The sequence below is a fragment of the Balaenoptera acutorostrata genome, chromosome 1 (assembly GCF_949987535.1).
Source record: "Balaenoptera acutorostrata chromosome 1, mBalAcu1.1, whole genome shotgun sequence".
In the NCBI taxonomy this organism is placed as follows: Eukaryota; Metazoa; Chordata; class Mammalia; order Artiodactyla; family Balaenopteridae; genus Balaenoptera; species Balaenoptera acutorostrata.
The window spans coordinates 44,223,954-44,248,158 of record NC_080064.1 but is presented as its reverse complement, the minus strand read 5'-3'; the positions used below and the strand labels follow the sequence as shown (position 1 = coordinate 44,248,158).

The window sequence follows — 24,205 nt, the reverse complement described above, 5'->3', positions numbered from 1 at the left end:
CCATTAAAGATTATTTAAAAATATGAATATTAATGACATACTATGTAATTTACTCATTCAGTCCCCTACAGATGGACATTTTTGCTATTTCCAGTTCTTCTCTACATAAAAATATATGTAAAATGATGATAGGATAAGGCTGTTTTTGTGTGTATTTGATTATAGTCATCCCTCAGAATCCACAGAGAATTGGTTCCAGGATCTGTGGCAGATACGAAAATCTATGGATGCTCAAATACCATAGTCAGCCCTCCATATCCATGGTTCCACATCTGCAGATTCAGCCAACTTTGGATCATGTAGGACAGTAATATTTATTGGAAAAAACCCTGCATACAAGTGGACTCATGCAGTTCAAACCCGCGTTATTCAAGGGTCAACTGTATTCTATTATGGTGAATTCTTATAAATGGGATTATTAGATAAAAAGGATAAAAGTTCTAAGGTTCCTGCTACATATCGCCAAATTGCTGTATTGCCAAAAAGTGGTTACCAATTTGCAGTTCCAAGAAACGATATATAAACTGTGTTGGTAAGCTTATAAAAAAAGCTCTACTCCAAACAACTCAATTTTTCCTTGTAAAGGATAATTTAACTGTGTTTATTACAAAAAAAAAGCATTAAGTAAAAGAACAAAGTATAAAAATCACTCGAAAACCCATAAACCAGAAATTAATACTATTAATATCTAGTGAACTTCATTTTTTCAAACCATCTGTTAAAATATATACCTTATATACATATATGTACACATATATACAGATACACACATAGGAAAAGTTTTACAAAAGTGGGCTCATATGCTATATTTAGTACATCTGGTAAATTAATTTTACTTGGATTTAGCAAAAGAAAAAAATGTAAAAGTGAAGAAATGTTCAACTTAAAATTTTTTTCTACAAGAGAATCTAGTTCTAAAAGACTCCTTCAAAATTAAGGACAATTACAGAAAACATTAAAGAGGCTGGAGTAATTTTTTTCTAGCTTCTTGTATGTTTTAGAGATAGTATATGACTCCTGTCATAAAAAATGAAACCAGGACACTTAAAAGAGTTCCCCTACTTCCTGGTTATATTATTCGTATATAGACAATGTTCAAATATTTCATTTGTCTTATGATAATTTCCCATTTTTAATTTAAAATTTCTAAAATGTTTACTACCATTTCTTTTACCGTTTCTTTTTTTCCTGAGTCCTTAATTTGATTCATTTCTTGCTGAGTAAATTTCATTATCAGGCAGTTTTTTCCCAAGTGGTTGTATGCTTTTAAGCACTTGCATATTTGAGAATATCTATTCCCTTTATATTTTAAGGACAACTTTGGCTGGGTGTAAAGTTCCTGGCACACTTTGTTTTCCTCAGACCTTTGGAGCCTTTTGCTTCTCTGCCTTAATGAAGACCTGAGATCATCCTGATCTTTTCCCTCACTATACATGACTTGATTTCTCTGCTTGGATGCCCATATTTCTTTATCTTTTAAATCAAGGTGATTTTTCTTCTATTTGAATTTTTAAAGTTTGATTTGCTCAATTCTCTTTATCAGCAATGTCAATTATACACATGCAGGATTTCTTTTCATGTCTTTTCTTGATTATCTCTATACCTTTTTATTATTTTCCATTTTTTCCCCCCTCCAGCCTATTTTCTCTATGCCTTGTCTATTTTGTATTTTGGGTTTTCTAATAAGACTTTCAGTTTCCCAATGTTCAAATCTTTCTTAAATTCTGCCATGCTTAATTTCCATCTCTTACCTTTTAATCTCTTTGAACTTGTATTCTTGCATTTTAAAAAACAGATTATTTTTTTTGTCTGTGGAAACTTGTTACTTTAACTTTTGGCTGGGAGTGGCCAGCATCTGTTATCATTCTTTTCTGATTAATGCTTATTTAAACTTAGGTCAGTCTACCAAAAAAAATGGAAAGGGGCTAGAGGGATGAACTTTAAGTTGGGTTGTTATATTGGAAGCCTCTCACCAAATCCATTATTTCCTTTACCCCTGAGAACACATATCTCTTCATTCCTTAGTATTAAGAGGTCATTGTGCCCTATGGCAAAGCTTTTAAAGTAGTATAATTCACATTGTGGGAAATGTAATCAATTTAGTGGTTTGCACCCGATAGTAAAACTGATACTGCATAAGAAATATCAGAATGTATTTTGCACAGGGAATACGAATTTTTTCCTGAAATTCGTTTTAGTGCAGAATATGTATGAGTTCAGAGGTAAGACGTAAAATGTGTCTCTTAATATAGGCTAGTCACAAGTTGTAAAGCTATATAGTTCCAAGGCCTCACTCATCCAGTAGGCTAGCACATAGTTGACAGAAACGGTCCTTCAGCAAAGTCTGTACTGAATTCATCTCCTCTACAATTCTGTAATTTATCAAAATGATCTCTAGAGAGAGGTTTGACATGTCCCACTCTCAAGTATGCTTTAAGTTTATAGTTTATGCTTGGGGAGGTTTATTTCTGGTATTAAAAATTATTGGGGTTTTGGGGTGGGTTTCTAAATTTTTATAGTTTAAAAATAAAGTATACTTTTAAAATTTTATTTTAACAGTATACCGGATGATGACTTGGTTGGTCCAAAGGTCATTCAGCCAGCATACATTTCTTTCCATTTAGAACACTTTGATAAAGAAATAACTGCTAGGACTCTACAGCAGATACAAATAGAGGTGCTTATATTTAATTTTTAAAGGCAGTCCTATATATAGTTGTATGATGAACCATAATAGCTCTTATGGACAACATTTATTAGCTCAGATATTATCAGGAGAGCAATCAGTGAAGAACATGAAATCTCAAATATGATCCCAAAATGCTTTAATATTGATGCAGAAGTCCTTAAGTTCAACAGCAAGCAATAGGATGTTTATCCTATGACCAGATATGACTTCCCAAGAAACTGGATCCTGTGAGGCAGTTGGTCTTCACAATTCTTCCCAAGGACAGAGCTGCTGGAAATCATTTGATCGTTTTTTCCTTTTTAAAGGAGGAAAGGTAAGAACAGGTAGACAGAGCTCTTCTAGCAAAGACCCCAACACCCTCTTGATTATCAATACCCGTGGACACTATTCAGTCCTTATTTTACTTCTGTGTCCTTAGCTTCTAAACCCACTCTATTTCCTCTACCTTTCTGAATGATTCATTTCAGTTTTCAATCGGTGTTTGCACTTCTTCCTCAACAGTGTTGGTGTTGCCTATGATTCTGTTACTGGCTTTTCTTACATATACACACATCTCCCTGGGCGCTGCATTCAGTTCTACACCTTCCACAATTACCTAAACATTGTCAATTCAGGGTTGGATCACTATGCTCTTATTTACGATGTCTGGGCTTTATCTAGATATACCTTAGCTGTCTCAAATTAAACTTCAAGTTAAACTGAATGCATCATTTTCACTACTACCACAACTCTCACTACCTACCCCTCTAAAACCTGGTCTCTTCCTTGCTGTATTTTATGGTTATGTGAATGGTGCTATTGTCCAGCAACTCAGGTTAAAACCCTGAGTGGCATTAGATACTTTTCTCTCCATCAAATTTTTTCAACCTAGTTGCCCTACTACTACTGCCTAGATTTGATAATGTCAGTGCCCATAGTATAAAGGCGCTGAGCACCTTAATCTGGAATTCAAGGCTGTGGGGAAGAAGAAACAACACTGTGGAAGAATGCTATATAAAAAGTGTTAAGTTTTACTGTTTGTTGAACATTCAGTGCAACTGTTAAATGATCCAGAAGAAGCCTTACAACTGAATTCATTCTTATAAAGCTGCTGCTAACCAGTCAGTTTTCATGTTTATTACCACTTGCTGCTGCTAGAAATAAAACTTGGAGCTAATATATTTTACTGACTTGGTTTTTTAACGGTACAGCAAGCAGCAGCACGAATCTCAGGATTCTCAGAACAGTTCTAATCACAGTGTAAACCAAAACTAAACCACAGAAAAACAGGAAATGGGTGTGTCAAATTTAATAACAAGAGGGTCACCAGGTGGCCACATCCTCCCCTTGTTTCATACCTTCTGTTCCAATTCATTCTGCCCTCATAAATTTGAGTGCAAACAAGGTTGGTTGTACAAAGAGGTCAAAAGCAGCCCTTAGGAAGCATTATCTCTCAAACATGTGGATTATGTTTCAAAACAAGATACAAAACTCAGCACCTCTTTCATTTAAAAAAGAAAAAGTGAAGAAACTTTTGGTAAAAAAAAAAAAAAAAAAATCCAGAATATTCTCATAGCTGCCTGGGGAGTAGATCTTCATTCTTCCACATAGACAGATGCCTTTATCTCCACAGAAGGCCACTTGGACTAAAACCAAAGTGAGTCCGTTACTCATTCCCTCTCCGGCTCTTCTTGTGGCTTTTCTTAGATCTGAAATGGCAACACATACAAATCATTAAATTTAACAGCTGTTTGGGAACCTGGGCAAGGACTTCTGAGGAAGACTGGGATATGCTAACACTGATGGGGACAGAGATGATACGCAACATTCATAAATATACTTGGTGTTTTTATGTTTAAGAGTAACACTGAGTTAGGCATTATTCTCCAAAATTTACCATTCAGGAAATGACCTCTGAGAGATTGAGAGCACCTAACAGTGTACAGCATATAGAAGTTTCTAATAAAAGTTTATCAAATGAAAGTGACTTGTCCAATGTCACTCAACTGTTAAGTGTTAAAAGTTGGGACTGAACCCCATGTCTCCTGAGATTAAAGCTCATGCCTTTATCGAAAGCTGCAATCCTACAAAGGAAAAACAAAACACAGTATATATAGTTCTAGTAATTTTCAGGGCAACAACCCAACTTTGTCCTGTAATTAAGGAGAATTCCTGAGTATCTCCATCAATACAAGAAAATTTCAGGTCCACCTTAGTTGTAATTGGGACTTTAATTTCTGAATAAAGAGTGAAATTCTTAAGTCAAAATAGAGGTTAACCCATACCTTTCAGGAGACTTTGAGTGGCTTCTGTGTCTGTGACTACGGTGATGACCTGGGGAAGAAAAGGCTATTGAATGAGATTCTACCCTCCTATTCCTCCACTGTCATTTCTCCCAATTCCTTTCATTGGCTTAATATTTTTTGGCCTATGGTAGGGACACTGTTGGTAGCGGAGAACTGAACTCACTTCATATGTATTCACAAGGCTTTATGGCTAAATTTCAAAAATATCACATTGGGTATTTACCACTAATCTGTTAAGTCTTACTCCTATAATTTCAGATGAAAAAACTGAAGCACATCCTCCTATCAACAAAGCTGGTAAGTGACAGTTAAGATGTGAACTCTAATTTTCAAATTCTATATCCACTTCCTTTTTTTCTAGACAATATAAAGTAAGGTACTACTGTACTGCAGGAGGCTCATTGCTCCTATTACATTTCTTTAAGACAACCAATAGCAAAAGGCCCAAATGCTATACCTGGGGACTTGGAGCGGGATCTATGCCGTCTGTCTCGGGACCTGCTGCGATGACGTCTTGGACTCTTGCTCCGATGCCTTTCTCGGCGAGGGGAGGGGCTGTGGAAATGACTGGTCAGACTCCCATATCTGTCTGACAGTGTAAACACAACAACAGCATCCCCCTCCCCAAATCCCTATCCTTCATCACAAGTCACTAAAGGCCTACCTCCTTCTTTTGGGAGACCGACTGCGCCTATATGGAAAGAAAGAAAGAAGAACTTTAGTAGGTGTACTGGATATCGTAAATTGCAAAAATTACCCCAATTCTTCACCCAACTCTGTTATCCATGTCCTTTGTCATGTAACTTTAATACCCTCTGACTCCAAGTCTGGGATTGGCCACGTGACTTGCTTTGGCCACTGGGATACTTGTACATGAGATGCAAGCAGATAAATGGAAAGATACTTGCATAGTTGGGCTTGTTTGCTCTTGTATTCTGCCACTGCCATGGAAACAGGCCTAACCTCGCCTAGAATGTGGCACACACAGAGAAGAGATGAGCTGCCCCAGTCACCCTAGCTAAGGCCATCCTATACTAGCCGAAAGACAACTGACTGCACCAGATGAGGGACACAGCTTGTACTCAGAAAACCTCCTATCTAAGCCCAGCTTAAACCACTGACCACAGACCTGTGAACTAAATAAATGTCTGCCACTGAGGTTTTGTGAGTGGTTGTTTTGTAGCAACTAATACATTGACAAGCAGACATTCTCCATAGGCTGGCATTTTTCCTTCCATGAAGTCCAAACTTCTACGCTACAGTGCTTAATGTCTCCCTGGAAGAGGCCAATGACTAGGGCCTTAACCTTCTGGGAGACCGACTCCTACTCCTCCGATAGCGTAGTGTGGGAGAGCGTCGGGGCTTGTCCAAGTCTCGGTAGCTTCTCCGGCGGTGATCAGGTGACGGCACTCTTTCCAACTGGAAAAGAGATAGAATGGGTCAGTGATGAGCACAGGCTTATAGACAGCCATCTAGGAACACAGTTTACACTCTCCTCCCCATCCCGTTCCAAATTCCACCTCCAAGTGACTTTAAAACAGTAATTTGAATACATGGATAACCCTAAGGACAAAAAAAGCAAATAAAAAAATTTTTTTAATGTTTCTAATAATCCCATTATTGTTCTAGTGCTGGTACATTATTCTGGGACTATTTAAGAGTAGTGAGAGGTAAGTAAGTATGCTTATCTTCTTAAGAAGATGGATTTCCAATGTGAAAGAAAAGAGATGCAGATGTAAGATTGATAAGATTAAGTACAAACTCATAGTGTACTTGAAGCGTAAAAAAATGTTTCCCCTAGCTTTGTTAACTGTAAAGTCCTAGAAACACCTGTAGAAATGAGCCCAGACTGTGGTCTCTAAATATCATATCCCAATTAATGCAACCAAGGGCTTCTTGGAAAACTGGCTAATTCTAGGTCCAGGCTAGAAGGTAACAAGACATGACTAGAACATATATCAGAAAGCAAGGGGCTGAGACTACTATGATTGTATCAAAAAGTCTCACAAGTCAAGTTGAGGGGCCCCCACTGGCCAAAGATGGGACAATTTGAGCATCAACAAGGACAATAATGGTCCAAAACACACCAAATATGCTTAAATCCATGAACTCACAATGTTACCAAGGGCAAAAGAGCTTTCCTCCTTGGGAGGATACTATCAAATCAACTCATTATTTTAAAAACTGATAAAGGGAAATAATCCAATTTATCTTACCTTTCTTATATAAACTGTACCTATAAAAAACTAAATGTTGATTTGGGAGGTTTCTCTTTATAGCAGTGTTACAGGTAACAAATGATGAAGAAATAATTAGAATATCACCATTTCACAACCCCTAACGGATCTAGGCAAAGATCATCAGTGGCTCCTAATATTACAAAAAGAGAGACAGCCAGACTTTGCTCATCCTGGGGGCAGTATACACTATTACCTATGAAGTAGTGTTGCTCTACTCCAAAGGGGATAAAAACCCCAAATCCAATTAAAGCCTCTAGACTCAAGAACTAGTTTACAGAAAATACACGGGACAAATGAACATGTTAAGTGACACCACAGGGACACAATCACACAAATACAGATTGTGAGAATTTGTACAGAATGTTATGACCTGATATATTTAAAATCTGCAAGAGGAAAAATTAACAATGGATGGAATTGACAGACTACAAGATGAACCAGTTACAATTTATGGACCTTGTTTGAATACTAGTTCAGACTATTAAAAATGTAGGATAGCTGGGGAAATGTGAACACTGAATATTTAATGAGATTAAGGCATCATTGTTCATTTGGGGGGTGATGATGGTATATGGTTTTGCTTAAAAAAGGGGCCCTTGTCTTTTCTGAAATATTATGAAATATATGATGGCTGTGATCTGCTTCAAGGTAACTGATAGGGGACAACTGGGTAGAGATGTGGAGGAAACAAAACAGCTGAGTTGATCACTGTTGAAGCTAGGTGATGGGTAGATGGAGGCACATTCTCTCCACTTTGGTATGTGATTAACTTTTCCATTAAAAAAAAAAAAAGGGCTTCCCTGGTGGCGCAGTGGTTGAAAATCTGCCTGCCAATGCAGGGGACACGGGTTCGAGCCCTGGTCTGGGAAGATCCCACATGCCGCGGAGCAACTGGGCCCGTGAGCCACAACTACTGAGCCTGCGTGTCTGGAGCCTGTGCTCTGCAACAAGAGAGGCCGCGACAATGAGAGGCCCGCGCACCGCAATGAAGAGTGGCCCCTGCTTACCGCAACTAGAGAAAGCCCTCGCACAGAAATGAAGACCCAACACAGCCAATCAATCAATCAATCAAGTGAAAAAAAAAAGGAGTAATTAAAATTATAAAAAAAAAAAAAGAATGCCTACTTTTGGTCCTCTCACCACAGAAAAGCACCTCAGTCTTGCCTGGCTTTCAATTCATGAATGATTGCGCTTCCTTTAGCACTTAACTTAAATGGAGCCTACTAGCTCAGAGCTACACTTCCATCTACACTGTCTCAGTATCCATAGGCCAGAATTTCTTGTATTTCCCCCAGCCTTTTTCTATACATATTCTTATAATTTTAATCACAAATGTTTTAGATCCTTTTTTTTTTTTTAACTTACCACAAGCATTTCCACATTATCGTATACTTCTTTTTCTTTCAGCCACACTACACGTTATGCCAGATCTTAGTTCCCCGACCAGGGATTGAACCCGCGCCCCCTGCAGTGTATGCGTGGAGTCTTAACCACTGGACTGCCAGGGAAGTCCCTATCATATACTTCTCATAATACTTTTAATGGCGGCCTAATAGTCTGTTGAATTGATATAATAGTTTACCTGACTGCTCCCTGACAGCTTGCTTGTTTTCAACTTTTCAGCATTTTAACAAGTAGTGAAAGAACATGACCATGCAGTAGGCGGGTTTTTTTCCCCTAAACTAGGATTACTCCTTAGTATGCATTCAATTATGAACAGTATTGTTTTTGTCCCAAGTATTTATTTTAATAGCTACCACTTATTAGGCAATTATGTCCCAAAGCTAATGGCTTTATGTATATCATTTCATTTAATGCTCACAACAGTCCTAAAAGAAAGGTATCATAATCCTTGCTTTATAGAAGAGAAAATGGTGATTATGTAATTTGCACAAGATTATACCACTAGTAAACAGCAAAGCTGAGATATGGATCAAGGTCTATTTAACTCTAAATTCTATACTCTTAATGATTACATATTGCATTTTTTGGTTGAAGAAAGTTAAAAATTAAAGTTTGAAAACAAAACAAGACCATTCCCATTCCCTGTAACTTTCCCTCCTCCAACCCTTAAGCTCCCAGGTGTCTGACCTTCTCATCCTCTTCTTCCTCCTCTTCGCTGGACTCCACGTCATCCATGTCCTCTTCTAGAGCGCTAACCCGAGGCTCCAGTTGCTCAGCTTCCTCTAGCACATAGCGTTTCTACAGAGAACACAGTGAGAGCTGGGGGGGGGGGGCTTGCTATCTCCTCTATGTCCTGAAGCTGCAACACTGGGCTTCTGGCACTGACAGAAAACCTGTGGTGCAGCAGGTGAGGCAATTTCATTTCAAAGACATCCTAGACAGTTCAAGATTTTCCTAAGGAGTTTAGCATACCTGGAATCTATATATTTTTTTAAGTTCCCCTGTAAAGAGAGAAATACAAAGTGGAAGAGAGCATCACTTTTCTATTGCCTCTATTCCCTGTGATCTTATATTCTAAGGTCACTAGAATATCAATCAGTATAGGTATAGCCTTGAATAAAAAATATGGGCTTCACACACAAGGGCCAATAGTTTGAGACTGTGTTGGCTGGTAGTTCTGTCAGGAGAGGCTCAGACCAGAATATAACCCAAGAGATCCACTGAGACTCAGCCCAGTTTGGGGGTTTGGGTCCTGCTCTGAAGTAGCACCAACTCTCGACTAGACCCAGAATTTAGGGGAGCTGTCTACAGTCATGCATTTTGAACAAGGCTCAGGATATAAACAATCCATCTCCTGGTTCCATTTCTTCTAAGATGTGGCTTAGCAGTCCTTACTGAGTGTCTAAGGACCTGAAAGGCAAAGGTGAGTTTAAAACTGACAAATGGACTGGCTGGGTCATAAGACCCCTTACCATTTTTTGTGCCAAGGACATAAAGATCATTGGATGGCCCTAAAATAAACTAACATTTGTTCTCTATTTTGCTCTCACTCATCACTAACAAAATTCTATAAAGATTAGGAGAAATGAGACAAAGATGCCATTTAGTGAAGTCAATCCCTTGAAAAAGGGCTCCTTGGAAAGGATCACCACAGTCTGGGATCTAGGACTGCATCAGACAGGGCGTCTAGAATCCCTAATGTTCACCAGACTTGGAAGTGACTGAAGTCAATGTATTAACTTACAGTATCTGTGTTTGACAAAATTAGAATTCATTCCAGAGCAACTCCTTGCCAATGTCAGGGCACATGAGAAGCTAAATTGATGCCCTATGAGTTGCTTAATAGGAACAGAAATCAAAGCAGAAGGTGGTCTTAAGGGTCATTTCATCCAGGACATAGAGAGGCCCACACCAGAACACACCTCTTGGTGATATAACAGGTATCAGTCATATTTCAATTTCTCTCTCCTCAGTGAGGGTTGCTTTGTGGTCTTTCCTTCTAGCCTACAGGGAGACTACCTCATTTGCGTCAATATGCTTGCTTAGAGATGACTGAGCATTGGAACCCTTAGTTACAACTGACTGCACTTCAGAGTATTCCATTTCTTGCAGTATTTCTAAAAATAATAGTAGCAGCTAAGGATAATAAATGTGAGAATTGGGCCCTGAAATCAGGTTTTCAGATTTGAAATGTCATTCTTTTCACTACACAGTCTACAGTAGCCAATATGGAAAAGGAGAAATAATTTTCAGAATTATTTTCTAGGATTTTCTGTAACTGAGTCACTGTGGAGGAAGAGTCGTTCATTGCATTTAACTGTGAGCACTCATCTACCAACTACCTTGGTCCATCTGGTTTGCTGCCTCGAGCAAATTTACCTGACCCATTTATTATGTATCTGTAATCCATTCTATTCTCTACTTTGAAGTTTTTCAGATCCCTTTGATCTATTTTTTATTGAGGTGAAATTCACATAATACACAATTAACAATTTTAAAGTATAAAATTCAATGCTATTCCATCACCACCTCTCACTAGTTTAAAAACTTTCTCATCACACCAGAAAAACACCCCATACCTATTAAGGAATCACTCCTCATTCCCCCTTCCCTGAATCCACTGGTAACCGTGAATCTGCTTTGTCTCTATTTATTTGCCTAGTCTGAATATACCGTATAAAGAGAATCATATACTATGTGACCTTTGATCTTTAAATTATTCCTTATAGTTTATATCTAGCAAGGAAATGAGCACCTCAAAGCAGGTGGGACACAGCAAATTGCTTCAGAATTACTGAGCTGCAGTAGGATCAAAAAAGAGACCTGAAGTTCTGGATCCTCCCAGTTTGGGTTTCTGTGGTTGCTTAAAACTTAAGAATTTGCTCCCATCCCCCATCTTAAACACTGTTTCTGCGACCCTTTCATTAATGCTGCTGATTCTTACATAGACATCAGAATAAGAGAACAGTAGAGCACTAAGAGCAAAAGACCCTTCCTCTACAGGTATTCCAATGACTTTTGCAATACATTTTATAGTTTCATTGAGGTATAATCGATACACAATAAACTACATTTTTAAAGTATACAATTTGATGAGTGTTGAGTTGTACTGTATACAACTGTAAGCCATTACATCAATATAATGGATATATCCACCCCACCCAACAGTTTACTTGTGCTCCTTTGTGATTTCTCATTCCCTTTCCTCCCCACTCCCTTACCCTGCACCTAGGCAACCACTGTTCCTTTTTGTCACTATAGTTTACATTTATTAGAAAGGAATTATACAGTACATACAGTTTTTTGTCTTTTTTCACTCAGCACAATTACTTTGTGATTCATCCACGCTGTTGTGTATCCATAGTTCATTTTTGCTGCTGAGTAGTACCAATGTATGGACACATCACAATCTGTATCCATTCACTTGATGGACATTTGGGCTGTTTCCAGTTTCTGGCCATTACAAATAAAACTGTTATGATTATCTGTGCTTATGTCTTTGTGTGGACATGTGCTTTCATTTCTCGAGTAAATAACTTAGAAGTGGAATAGCTGGATTGTATGGTTAACTTCATAAGAAACTGGCAAACTTTTCCAAAGAGGTTGTACCATTTTATATTGTCACCAATAGGATATGGAGACTTCCAGTTCCTCCACATCCTCGCCAACACCTGATAGGGTCAGTCTGATTTTACACATTCTACTAGGTATGTAGTGTATATTACTGTGCCTTTAATTTGCATTTCCATAATGATTAACGGTATGGAACAACTTTTTATGTGCTATTGGCCAACTATATATTTTCTTTGGTAAAATGTCTATTAGAATCTTTTGTTCATTTGTCCACCGAGTTGTTATTCAGTTCAAGAGTCCTTTGTATAGTATAGATTCAAGAACTTTGGTGGATATATGTTGCGCAAATATATTCTTCCAGTCTGTGGCCTGCCTTTTTAGTTCTGTAATAGTGTCTTTTGAAAGGGAAGTTTTTAATTTTTATAAAGGTCAATTTATTAATTTTTAATAAATCATGGTTTTATGTCTTATTATAGGAATTTGTCAAACCCAAGGTCACTAAGATTTTCACCTACATTTTTCTTCTTTATGTTATACTCTTAGCTTTTATGAGACTATTATCCCCTTCAAGTTTATGAGCTAAGGGTAGAGATTCATTGGTTTCCATATGGCTATTCAACTGTTTTAGCACCATTTGTGGAAAAGATTATCCTTTCTCAACTGTATTGCCCTAACATCTCTGTAGAAAACCAACTGACCATATATATGTACACTTATTTCTGGTCCCTTTACTTTGTTCCATTTATCTACTTGTCTAGCTTTATGCCAACACAACACTGTCTTGGAATCAGGTAGTGTTTGTCCTCCTAATTTGTTCTTTTTCAAAGTTGTTTTGGATATTCTAGGTCCTCTGCATAGTCATATAAATTTGAGAATCAGTTTGTCAAGTTATATCAAATTTTATTTGGATTTTGATTGGAACTGAATTGAATCTACAGACTAATTTGGGAGAATTGACAACTTAACAATTCTAAGTCACGGTATAAAATATACCATGGACATGATATATCTCCATTTACTTAAGTCTTCTTTAATTTCCATCAGTAATGCAATGTTTTATAGTTTTAAGTCTTACACATCTTTTGACAAAATTATCCTTATCTTAAATTTTTTGATACTGTTGTAAATGGTATCTTTTCAGCAAAAATTCAAATTCCAGTTGTTTATAGCTAGTGTACAGAAATACAACCGATTTTTGTACATTGACCTTGTATCCTGCAATTCTGCATAAACAGATGAATGGGTAAACAAATTGTGGTATATCCATACAATGGAATACTATTCAGCAACAAATGAAATAAAAAACTATTGAAACGTGCAACAACATGGATAAATTTCAACTCTCCACTATAGACCATTCCCTTTCTCTTTAGGCTACCTACTATATCTGTTTTCTCTTTGTATTTTACAATATTATTTTTAAAATCATATGCTGTAAGACTCATTCTTGAAAGATGCTTCACGGACAATCATTTCTCACTAGGAAAGGGAGGTAAGATGATAAAGATGATATTTAAGGTGGGTCAGTCTCCCATTCCTGACCTTCCTTTCATCTGTTTTATATCCTAGATGTTTATATGAAGATCAATTTGAAAAAAAAGCTGCTCACAAAGCTTAAAAACCTACTCTACTACAATCTCCTTAATATAACATTTTAAAGAACAAAATTTTCTTGTGTTATTCACTTTTAAAGCCCTACCCTTCAATCACTTTTTCTGTTTTCTTCTCACTCCCAATCTCCTATCTTTCTCATAGACATGAAGACTGCTTATTAGGAGGACCATAAGAAAAAAGCAAACAACCCCATTAAAAAAAAATGGACAGAAGAATTAAATAGATATTTTTCCAAAGGGGACATGCAGATGGCCAACAGGCACATGAAAAGATGTTCAACATCACTAATCATCAGGGAAATGCAAATCAAAAAAGCCACAATGAGATATCACCTCACACTTGTCAGAATGGCTATCATCACAAAAAATGCAAATAACAAATGTTGGCGAGGATGTGGAGAAAAGGGAACCCTCATATAGTATCGGTGGGAATGTAAATTGGTGCGGCCACTGTGGAAAACATTATGGAGGTTTCTCAAAAAAAATAAAAACAGAACTACCATATGACTCAGCAATTCCACTCCTGGGTAAATACCCAAAAAAACCCAAAACCACTAATTTGAAAAGATACATGCACACCAATGTTCACAGAAGTATTATTTACAATTGCCAAGACATGGAAGCAACCTAAGTGTCCATCAACAGATGAATGGATAAAGAAGATGTGGTACATATATACAATGGAATATTAATCAGCCATTAAAAAGAACAAAATAATGCCACTTGCAGCAACATGGATGGACCTAGAGATTGTCATACTGAGTGAAGTCAGTCAGACAGAGAAAGACAAATATACGATATCACTTATATGTGGACTCTTAAAAAAATGGTAAAAATGAACTGATTTACAAAACAAATAGAGTCACAGATGCAGAAAACAAACTTATGGTTAGCAGAGGGGGAAGAGGGGGGAGAGATAAATTGGGAGATTGGGATTGACATATACACACTATTATATATAAAATAGATAACTAATAAGGACCTACTGTATAGCACAGGGAACTCTAGTCAATACTCTGTAATGACCTATATGGGAAAAGAATCTAAAAAAGAGTGGATATATGTATAACTGATTCACTTTACTGTACACCTGAAACTAATACAACCTTGTAAATCAACTATACTCCAATAAAAATTAAAAAAAAAAAAACTAAAGTATATTGTCGTAATTACATTAATTTTTTATAAAGAAATATAATAATATATGTATATTTGGAACAAAAAAGAAAATGTAGTATATATATACAATGGAATACTACTCAGCCATAAAAAAGAATGAAATTTTGCCATTTGCAGCAACATGGATGGACTTGGGGGATATTATTATTATTTTAAAATTATTTACTGTACAATGCAGGGAATATAGCCAGTATTTTATAATAACTATAAATGGAGTAGAACCCTTAAAAATTGTAAATCACTATACTGTATACTTATTAATTTACATAATACTGTACATCAACTATACTTCAATTAAAAAAAATTCTGAGCTCCATGGTGTTTTATCATGTATGCGTGTAAAGAGATCTTTACACACATTTTATTGTGTACTGTGTATTGTGTGTGTATGACCTTTATCTCTTACCTGTAGCCGGGGCAGAATGATATCACAGACTCTCTCACTGTGCAGTAGTTCATCAATAAATTCATCCACATGCATCAGTTCAAACTCTGAAAGAAAAATCGTAAGCTCAAGTAACTTGGAAATAAATTTAAATAGCCAAAAAGTAAAAGAAGTGTAAGACTCTTTATGTAAGATATCTAACAGCATACTTGGTATAGAAAGTGTGAATTCTCTGCAGCTTCCCTTTGCCTGCACATTCACTAATAAAGCTATTGCAGTGTGGCAGTTACACTGAAGGGACTACTGTCAAACCTGGGCTCAAACTACAGCCTTTCATATTCTTGTCATCACCACCTATCTTCATTCATTCAACTCCCTTTTATTGAGGCCATTTATGTGCCATGCCTCTTCTAGGAGCTGGGGATAAAGGGATGAATGAAGCTGTCCCAATGAGCAGGAGAGACAAACACAAAAACAAGCACAAAGAGTCCTGAACTGTAATGGGGTAATGTTCATGAATAAAACCTATAACTCAAGAGCAATTTCTCATGTGAACCCACTAAGTTCCTGAATATAGAATATGTATCTTTTCCCCTGCATGGGTCAGCAAACTTTTTTTAAATTGACGTATAATTGACTTACAACATTATATTAGTTCCAGGTATACAACATAGTGATTTGCTATTTTTAAGAATCATGTATCTTATATGGTAAGTGGAGCAATAGCTTTTTAGAATGTCTATGGTAAACATTACATTAGTTCAGTGGTTCTTAGTTCTTAGTTCAGTGGTGTTGCCCCCTGCAACTATGGGGTGCTCTAGTGGGCAGAAGCCAGGGATGCTACTAAACATCCTATGATGCACTGAACAGCTCCCCACAATGAAGAAATATCTGGCCCAAATTGTCACTAGGTTTAAAAACCCTATCTTAGTTTAACATAATATAGTCATAACTAAGTAATTTCATGATGGCCATGACCATGTCCATTTGTTCACCATATTATTTCCAGTACATAGCATAGTACCTGCCATAACATTGACACCTAATATGTATTTATTCAATGAATGAATAAGTTAATAAAAATTTAAAGAATAATACCAAATTCTTAACTTCTACTCCTTAGTGTAATATGTAGAGGGTAAAGGCAAATGCTACTAATCTTTTGTTATGATATTAAGTGAGAAAAAGTTCTGACTGCATTCCCTGAATCCCATTTTACCACAAAATGTGTCTCTTTGTAAAAGGTATGGAGCTGCCCCTCCTGGATACACTTATTATTTTTCAGTGGGATTCCTACATAAGTATGAGTACAGTCTATATACTGCAAGGTGAAGTATCGTACAAGAGAGGCCAGTAAAAAGAACTGTGAAGGTGTAATGTATGGAAAACTAACCTTGTCTGGGAGGTCTGGAGAAGGATTTTACAGCGAAGGTCATTCAGGAGCTAGATCTTTATGGGATGGAGTACATGATGCAAAGCAAGGATTAACATGAGATGCAGCTGGAAAGACAGGCAGACGGGCAGACTGGGTAAGGTCGAAAGGAAGCTAGTAGTCTAATGGAGTACTACTCCCCATGAGAGAGAAGGAGGACCTGACTGAAGACAGTAACAATCTGGATTAAGAGCAACACTCACAGTGTATGTGACAATGTGACACTAGAGATACTGGTGAAATAAAAACTGGCTCAGGGATGAAGGTCTAGACACCTGGCACCATACTCACCTCCATTTCGGTTCTGGCTCTTGATTTTTCTATAGTCGTTGTATAGAGGCTCCAAGTACTTGTAGCAATCAATTGCAGTGCCTGTCAACCTCATGTAAAGTGCTCCCAACATGCGGACATACCTGACAGATAGATGACAGTGAAACAACAGGCCATCCTAAAAAGTTCCTGAGTTTTACAACTGGCTTTTCTCATGACAGTAGTGGACAAACAAGTTCTTTCTTCTCTTTGGCAGATGAGAAAGCTAAATTTTTAGAAGCAGCATGGGGCAGTAGAAAGATAGCTAAAATATGGAGACCTGTGTTCAAGTTCTCATTCTACCACTTACTGGCTGTGGTTACTTAGGATATGCTGCTCAACTTTCAGGGTCTATTATATCATCTGTAAAACTAAGATACAACCTATTTACTTCATGGGATTATTTTAAGAATCAAATGAGATACTAAATTTAACAACCGAAAGTATAAGATTTATTTACTAACAATACAACCAATTTACATAGACATGAATATATAAATTGTTGCTAGGAAGCAGAATGCTGGTTATGGAAAAAAGTCAAAGTCACCTGGGTTCAAATTCTGATTCCATTATTTACTAACTCTGTAACACTGGGCAATTTACTTGCTTTCTCAATCCTTATAAAATGTAGCTGATAGTCCCTAATTTGATGGCTTGGTGTATTAAGTAAAAAATGTATGTAAAGTGCTAAGCATAGCATATAGCACACAGTAAGTGCCTAATAAAAGTTAACTGTTTTCTAGCCATTAATGTTTGTAAGATTCCTTTCTTTTCCCTTTCTCCTATATCCCAACTACCCACTCAAATCTCCACTTAGATAAAGAGTAGGCATTTGAAACTCAACAGTTTCTGTATATGACAAACAAGATAGAGTGGCAAAGGATATGGACTCTGAAACTAGCTTTGCCACTTACCAGCATTTGACCTTGGGGAAATCAATCTCTCTGTGCCTCAGTTTCCTCCCCTATATAATAGGGATAATAATTTTACAGGGTTTTTGTGAAGTTTAAATAAATTATTATTTTAAATTTTTTAGAATAGAAGGTGGCACATAATAATCTATTATTATGTCTGTCTCCTATACTTGTCTGTGAGCTCCTTGAAAATGGATAATAAAATAATAAGAGCAGCTTATATTTTTGGGCCATATACCCTGCAACAGGCACTGTGTTGGGAGGTTTACTGTTCTGTCTTCCTTAATCCTCACATCTATCCTGAGTTGGTATTACTGTTTCATTTTATAGGTAAATAAAGTAAAATTTAGAAAATTAACTTCTCCAAGGTCACAGCTAATAAGTAACAGGGTCTGGACATGAACCTACATTTAACACCAAAGTTTCCCTCTTCTTTACCACACTATGTTGTTTTCTTCATCCTTAAGCATTCAGTGCTACCAACATATTAGGCACTCACTTCTGCTTAATATATGCTCAGTGAGTTTGTGAAATACTGTTTTTGGGGGGAAAGCCATCAAGACTGAGACAGTGAAGGAGAAGGTCAATACAGTCAAAACAGACAAAACACAAACTCAAGAGGCTCAAGAGCAAAATCCTAGAGTGGAACTCTGTGGAAATAAGATACACTGTTTTCACTCCTCTTAACTAAAGCCAAATTCTGGACCATGAAATTGAAGTTTTTATATTAGCTAATAAACATTTCACTCACTTGAAATCTTCATTTTTGATAAACTCTACAATGATATCCTTCTCGGGTTGAATCTGAAGCATCTTCAAGGTCAAACACAGAAAGGGAGTTGGCTTTATGTTGCCACCATAGACACCACCCACAAATCTTAACTCCATGGCTTTATCGACTACAAGTTCAGCTAAAAAACAAAAACAGAGTGGCATCTCAGACACATCAGGACTAAGCTTTTCCAGGTTTGAAGTGGAGAGAAGTTAAAGCTAGTTCAACGTTTGGTGCTCCTGAATTAACAGTTTAATACTAGGAGAACAAGAGTGTAATAATAATAATTAATAATAATAATAATAGCAGCAGCCAATATACAATAAAAGATTATTACATAACAGGTACTCTGCTAAGCATTTCATATTATCTCATTTAATCTTCACAACAAGCCATGGAGGTAAGTTCTAGCATTGCCCTTTTTTTCAGCTAGGAAAATGAGGGCTAAGAAAGACTAAGTGATTTGCTCAAGGTCCAAAGCCAGAAAGTGGCAGGGCCTGGGTTTTAATCCAAGCAGTCTAACTTCAGAGTCCGTGCTTGGCATCATGTTAGGAGAAAAAAATGCCAGATTAAGAGTTAGAAGAAACAAAACAATAACAACAAACAACTCCTCAATAGCTACACAACCTTGAGCGAACTTCATCTAGACAATGGGAATAATAACCTTCCAATACTGCTGTCAAAATCAAACACTAGGGAAATACAGATCAATGGAACAGAGATAAACCCATGCACCTATGGTCAACTAATCTATGACAAAAGGAGTCAAAAATATACAATGGAGAAAAGACAGTCTCTTCAATAAGTGGTGCTGGGAAACTGGACAGCTACATGTAAAAGAATGAAATTACAACACTCCCTAACACCATACACAAAAATAAACTCAAAATGGATTAAAGACCTAAATGTAAGACTGGACACTATAGGGCTTCCCTGGTGGCGCAGTGGTTGAGAATCTGCCTGCTAATGCAGGGGACACGGGTTCGAGCCCTGGTCTGGGAAGATCCCACATGCCGCGGAGCAACTAGGCCCGTGAGCCACAACTACTGAGCCTGCGCGTCTGGAGCCTGTGCTCCGCAGCAAGAGAGGCCACGACAGTGAGAGGCCCGCGCACCGCGATGAAGAGTGGCCCCCGCTTGCTGCAGCTAGAGGAAGCCCTCGCACAAGAAACGAAGTCCCAACACAGCCAAATAAATAAATAAATAATAATTAAAGGTGCTAATAATTAAAAAAAAAAAAAAGACTGGACACTATAAAACTCTTAGAGGAAAACAGAGGAAGAACACTCTTTGACATAAATCACAGCAAGATCTTTTTTGACCCACCTCCTAGAGTAATGGAAATAAAAACAAAAATAAACAAATGGGACCTAATGAAACTTCAAAGCTTTTGCACAGCAAAAGAAACTATAAACAAGATGAAAAGACCACCCTCAGAATGGGAGAAAATATTTGCAAGCGAATCAACTGACAAAGGATTAATCTCCAAAATATATAACAGCTCATGCAGCTCAATATTAAAAAAACAAACAACCCAATCAAAAAATGGGCAGAAGACCTAAATAGACATTTCTCCAAAGAAGACATAAAAATGGGCAAGAAGCACATGAAAAGATGCTCAACATCACTAATTATTAGAGAAATGAAAATCAAAACTACAATGAGGTATTACCTCATACTGGTTAGAATGGGCATCATCAGAAAATCTACAAACAAATGCTGAAGAGGGTGTGGAGAAAAGGGAACCCTCTTGCACTGTTGGTGGGAATGTAAATTGATACAGCCACTATGGAGAAAAGTATGGAGGTTCCTTAAAAAACTAAAAATAGAATTACCATATGACCCAACAATCCCACTACTGGGCATATATCCAGAGAAAAACCGTAATTCAAAAAGACACATGCACCCCAATGTTCACTACAGCACTATTTACAATAGCCAGGTCATGGAAGCAACCTAAATGCCCATCAACAAACAAATGGATAAAGAAGATGTGGTACCTATATACAATGGAGTATTACTCAGCCATAAAAAGGAACAAAATTGGGTCATTTGTAGAGACGTGGATGGACCCAGAGACTGTCATACGGACTGAAGTAAGTCAGAAAGAGAAAAACAAGTATCGTATATTAATGCATATATGTGGAATCTAGAAAAATGGTACAGATGAACTGACTTGCAAGGCAGAAATAGAGACACAGATGTAGAGAACAAACGTATGGACACCAAGGGGGGAAAGCGGTGGGGGGTGGGGTGGGCGTGGTGGTGTGATGAATTGGGAGATTGGGATTGACATACATACACTAATATGTATAAAATAGATAACTAATAAGAACCTGCTGTATAAAAAAATAAGTAAAAATTTAAAAAAAACAAACACTAGGGACTTCCCTGGTGGTCCAGTGGTTAAGACTCCGCACTCCCAATGCAGGGGGCCCGGGATCGGTCCCTGGTCAGGGAACTAGATCCCACATGCCACAACTAAGACCCAGCTCAGCCAAATAAATAAATATTAAAAAAAAAAAAATCAAACACTAGCTGTGTGAGCTAGGGCAAGTCATTTCACCTCTCTTTGAGCCTGTCAGTTCAAATTTGAATAATAAAGGTACAAAGTTAAGGGCTATAGTAAGAATCAAATGAGATAATGCAAACAAATGCTAATACCTACCTGACACACAGATAATAAATAAATAAATAAATGTTAGGTACTATTAATGGGAAATCACTTTATAAATCAGACTTCTCCAAGTTCCCTTAGGAAAAATTCTATATTAATTCATTCCATATTACAGTTGGCAATTTATATAGGTGCCAAGTACCAGAGATACAGGTAGAGGGATAAAGAAGAGGGACACAATGACTACCCTTATGGAGTTTACAGTCAGGCAAGGCAGAAAGCATTAAAAAAAATATTGAAAGTCTGATCAGTAGTTGAAAGAAGATGCAGAATGCAATGAAAATATATAACAAGGGAACATAACCTAGTGTTGGGGGGAAAAAGGTCATGAGTCCACTTTTGGACATATGGAGTTGGCATGCCTTGGAATCAGAGACTTAGATCTCAGGGAGAGATTTGGGCTGCAGAGATAAATTTAAAGGCATCTATATATATGAGGTAACTGTGGTACGGAGATCATCGAAGAAGAAAACTATGGAATGAGAAAAAGCCCCCAAAGTAAACCTTACATGACTCCAAAATTTAATGGCGACTCAGAGAAACAATATGACTCATCCATGGACACACAGCTAGGGTGGTGGCAGAGCAATAACAGCACAGGAGTAGTTAACAATGGTAACAGCACCACCACCACCACTGATCACTGAGTGCTTTTTATTAACATATAGCTGTAACTATACCAAACACTTGTTTATGTTTTCCTTTGCTGTGCAAAAGCTTTTAAGTTTCACTAGGTACCATTTGTTTATTTTTGTTTTTATTTCCACTTCTCTAGCAGGTGGGTCAAAAAGGATCTTGCTGTGATTTATGTCATGGAGTGTTCTGCCTATGTTTCCCTCTAAGAGTTTTATAGTGTCTGGCCTTACATTTAGGTCTTTAATCCATTTTGAGTTTATTTTTGTGTATGGTGTTAGGGAGTGTTCTATTCATTCTTTTTCATGTAGCTGTCCAGTTTTCCCAGCACCACTTATTGAAGAGGAAGTCTTTTCTCCATTGTATATTCTTGCCTCCTTTATCAAAACTAAGGTGACCATATGTGCGTGGGTTTATCTCTGGGCTTTCTATCCTGTTCCATTGATCTATATTTCTGTTTTTGTGCCAGTACCATACTATCTTGATGACTGTAGCTTTGTAGTAGTCTGAAGTAGGGAGCCTGATTCCTCCAGCTCCATTTTTCTTTCTCAAGATTGCTTTGGCTATTCAGGGTCTTTTGTGTTTCCATACAAATTGTGGAATTTTTTGTTCTAGCTCTGTGAAAAATGCCAGTGGTAGTTTGATAGGGATTGCATTGAATCTGTACATTGCTTTGGGTAGTACAGTCATTTTCACAATGTTGATTCTTCCAATCCAAGAACATGGTATATCTCTCCATCTGTTTGTATCATCTTTAATTTCTTTCATCAGTGCCTTATAATTTTCTGCATACAGGTCTTTTGTCTCCTTAGGTAGGTTTATTCCCAGGTATTTTAATCTTTTTGTTGCAATGGTAAATGTGAGTGTTTTCTTAATTTCTCTTTCAGATTTTTCATCATTAGTGTATAGGAATGCAAGAGATTTCTGTGCATTAATTTTGTATCCTGCTACTTTACCAAATTCACTGATTTTCTGGTAGCATCTTTAGGATTCTCTATGTATAGTATCATGTCATCTGCAAACAGTGACACCTTTACTTCTTCTTTTCTGATCTGGATTCCTTTTATTATACCAAACACTTTTTATACATTTCATTTAATCCTTAGAACAACCCTTTGACCTTTGAGTTCGGTATTACTATGCTCATTTTACAGTAAAGAAAGCCATGGTTCACTGGGGTAACACAGCTCCAAAAAGAGAAGCCAGACTTCAACAAAGATCAAAGACTACCTGGACGATTTCTCTGAAGAGCATATATTTATATTAGGACTGGGATGTGGAAATACTGCAAATGGTCCAGATTTGAGGATAGGAAGACCATGAATTAGTTTCAGGCATATTGACATTCCTTTAAGACCTTCAGGGTCCTGCTTAACACTGTTTGGAACCCAGCAAGTTATCATTAAACATGGAATGACTGAAAGAACCGCAACGTGACACCCTTCCGAATGAGGTCCTATCAGATCCATCTGTGTTCCCAAAGCCCAACACAAGACTAGGCACAGAGTAGGCGCTCAGATTTTTCTGAATGACTGTCAATGATTCCCCTCTAGTCTCACCCCCAGGGGGCCAGTCCTATCGGACTGGTGTGGAGAACTGGGCCACAGGACGACCGGGGTTGGGGCTGGGGGATTGGCGCGCTCTTGCTCACCTGTAAGGCCAAAGCACTCCTCTTTCCAGTATTTGGACTCATAAATGCGCGTCCGAATGATCTTCTCCACCAGATACTGAGGGTTGGTGCCGTGGATGCTGTGCGCATCTTTTACAGTACGGTTCGCCATTTTAGACCGCCTTCCGTTCTATTTCCGTCGGGTCCTTTAGGACGTCACATCCAGGTTAAAAAACCGGAGTGGAATGGAGAAGGACGGAGGAAGTCTCACTAAATAGCTTGGGCGACCATCTTGAACCCGGAAATGTTTTAGAGTCGGGCACTTTCTTGCGCGAACGGCGTAGCGTACCGAATCAATGATGGCCTCTGCCCGTTGACGGATGTACGTCCTGCGTCCCCTCCTTAGATGGGCGGGGCGGAAGGGCTGGCTGCTGACGGAACGTGGAGACAGCCTGGGGGCGGGGCTACGGCGTTGGCGGGAAATTTCTTTTT

The 24,205-nt window shown here is 37.7% G+C and overlaps 1 protein-coding gene across 1 annotated transcript; it reads right to left on the bottom strand.

The window, feature by feature from the left end:
* Window positions 1-1,472: 1,472 nt before the first annotated feature.
* On the bottom strand, window positions 1,473-24,029 carry PRPF38A (pre-mRNA processing factor 38A). The gene is made up of 10 exons (XM_007164454.3): window positions 23,756-24,029; window positions 18,775-18,934; window positions 17,092-17,213; window positions 15,390-15,475; window positions 9,306-9,416; window positions 6,281-6,393; window positions 5,639-5,665; window positions 5,432-5,529; window positions 4,954-5,002; window positions 1,473-4,377 (listed from the first exon to the last, which is right to left on the bottom strand). The coding sequence occupies exons 1-10, from the start codon at window positions 23,883-23,885 to the stop codon at window positions 4,335-4,337; spliced, it is 939 nt and encodes a 312-aa protein (XP_007164516.1). The 5' UTR covers window positions 23,886-24,029; the 3' UTR covers window positions 1,473-4,334.
* Window positions 24,030-24,205: the final 176 nt, after the last annotated feature.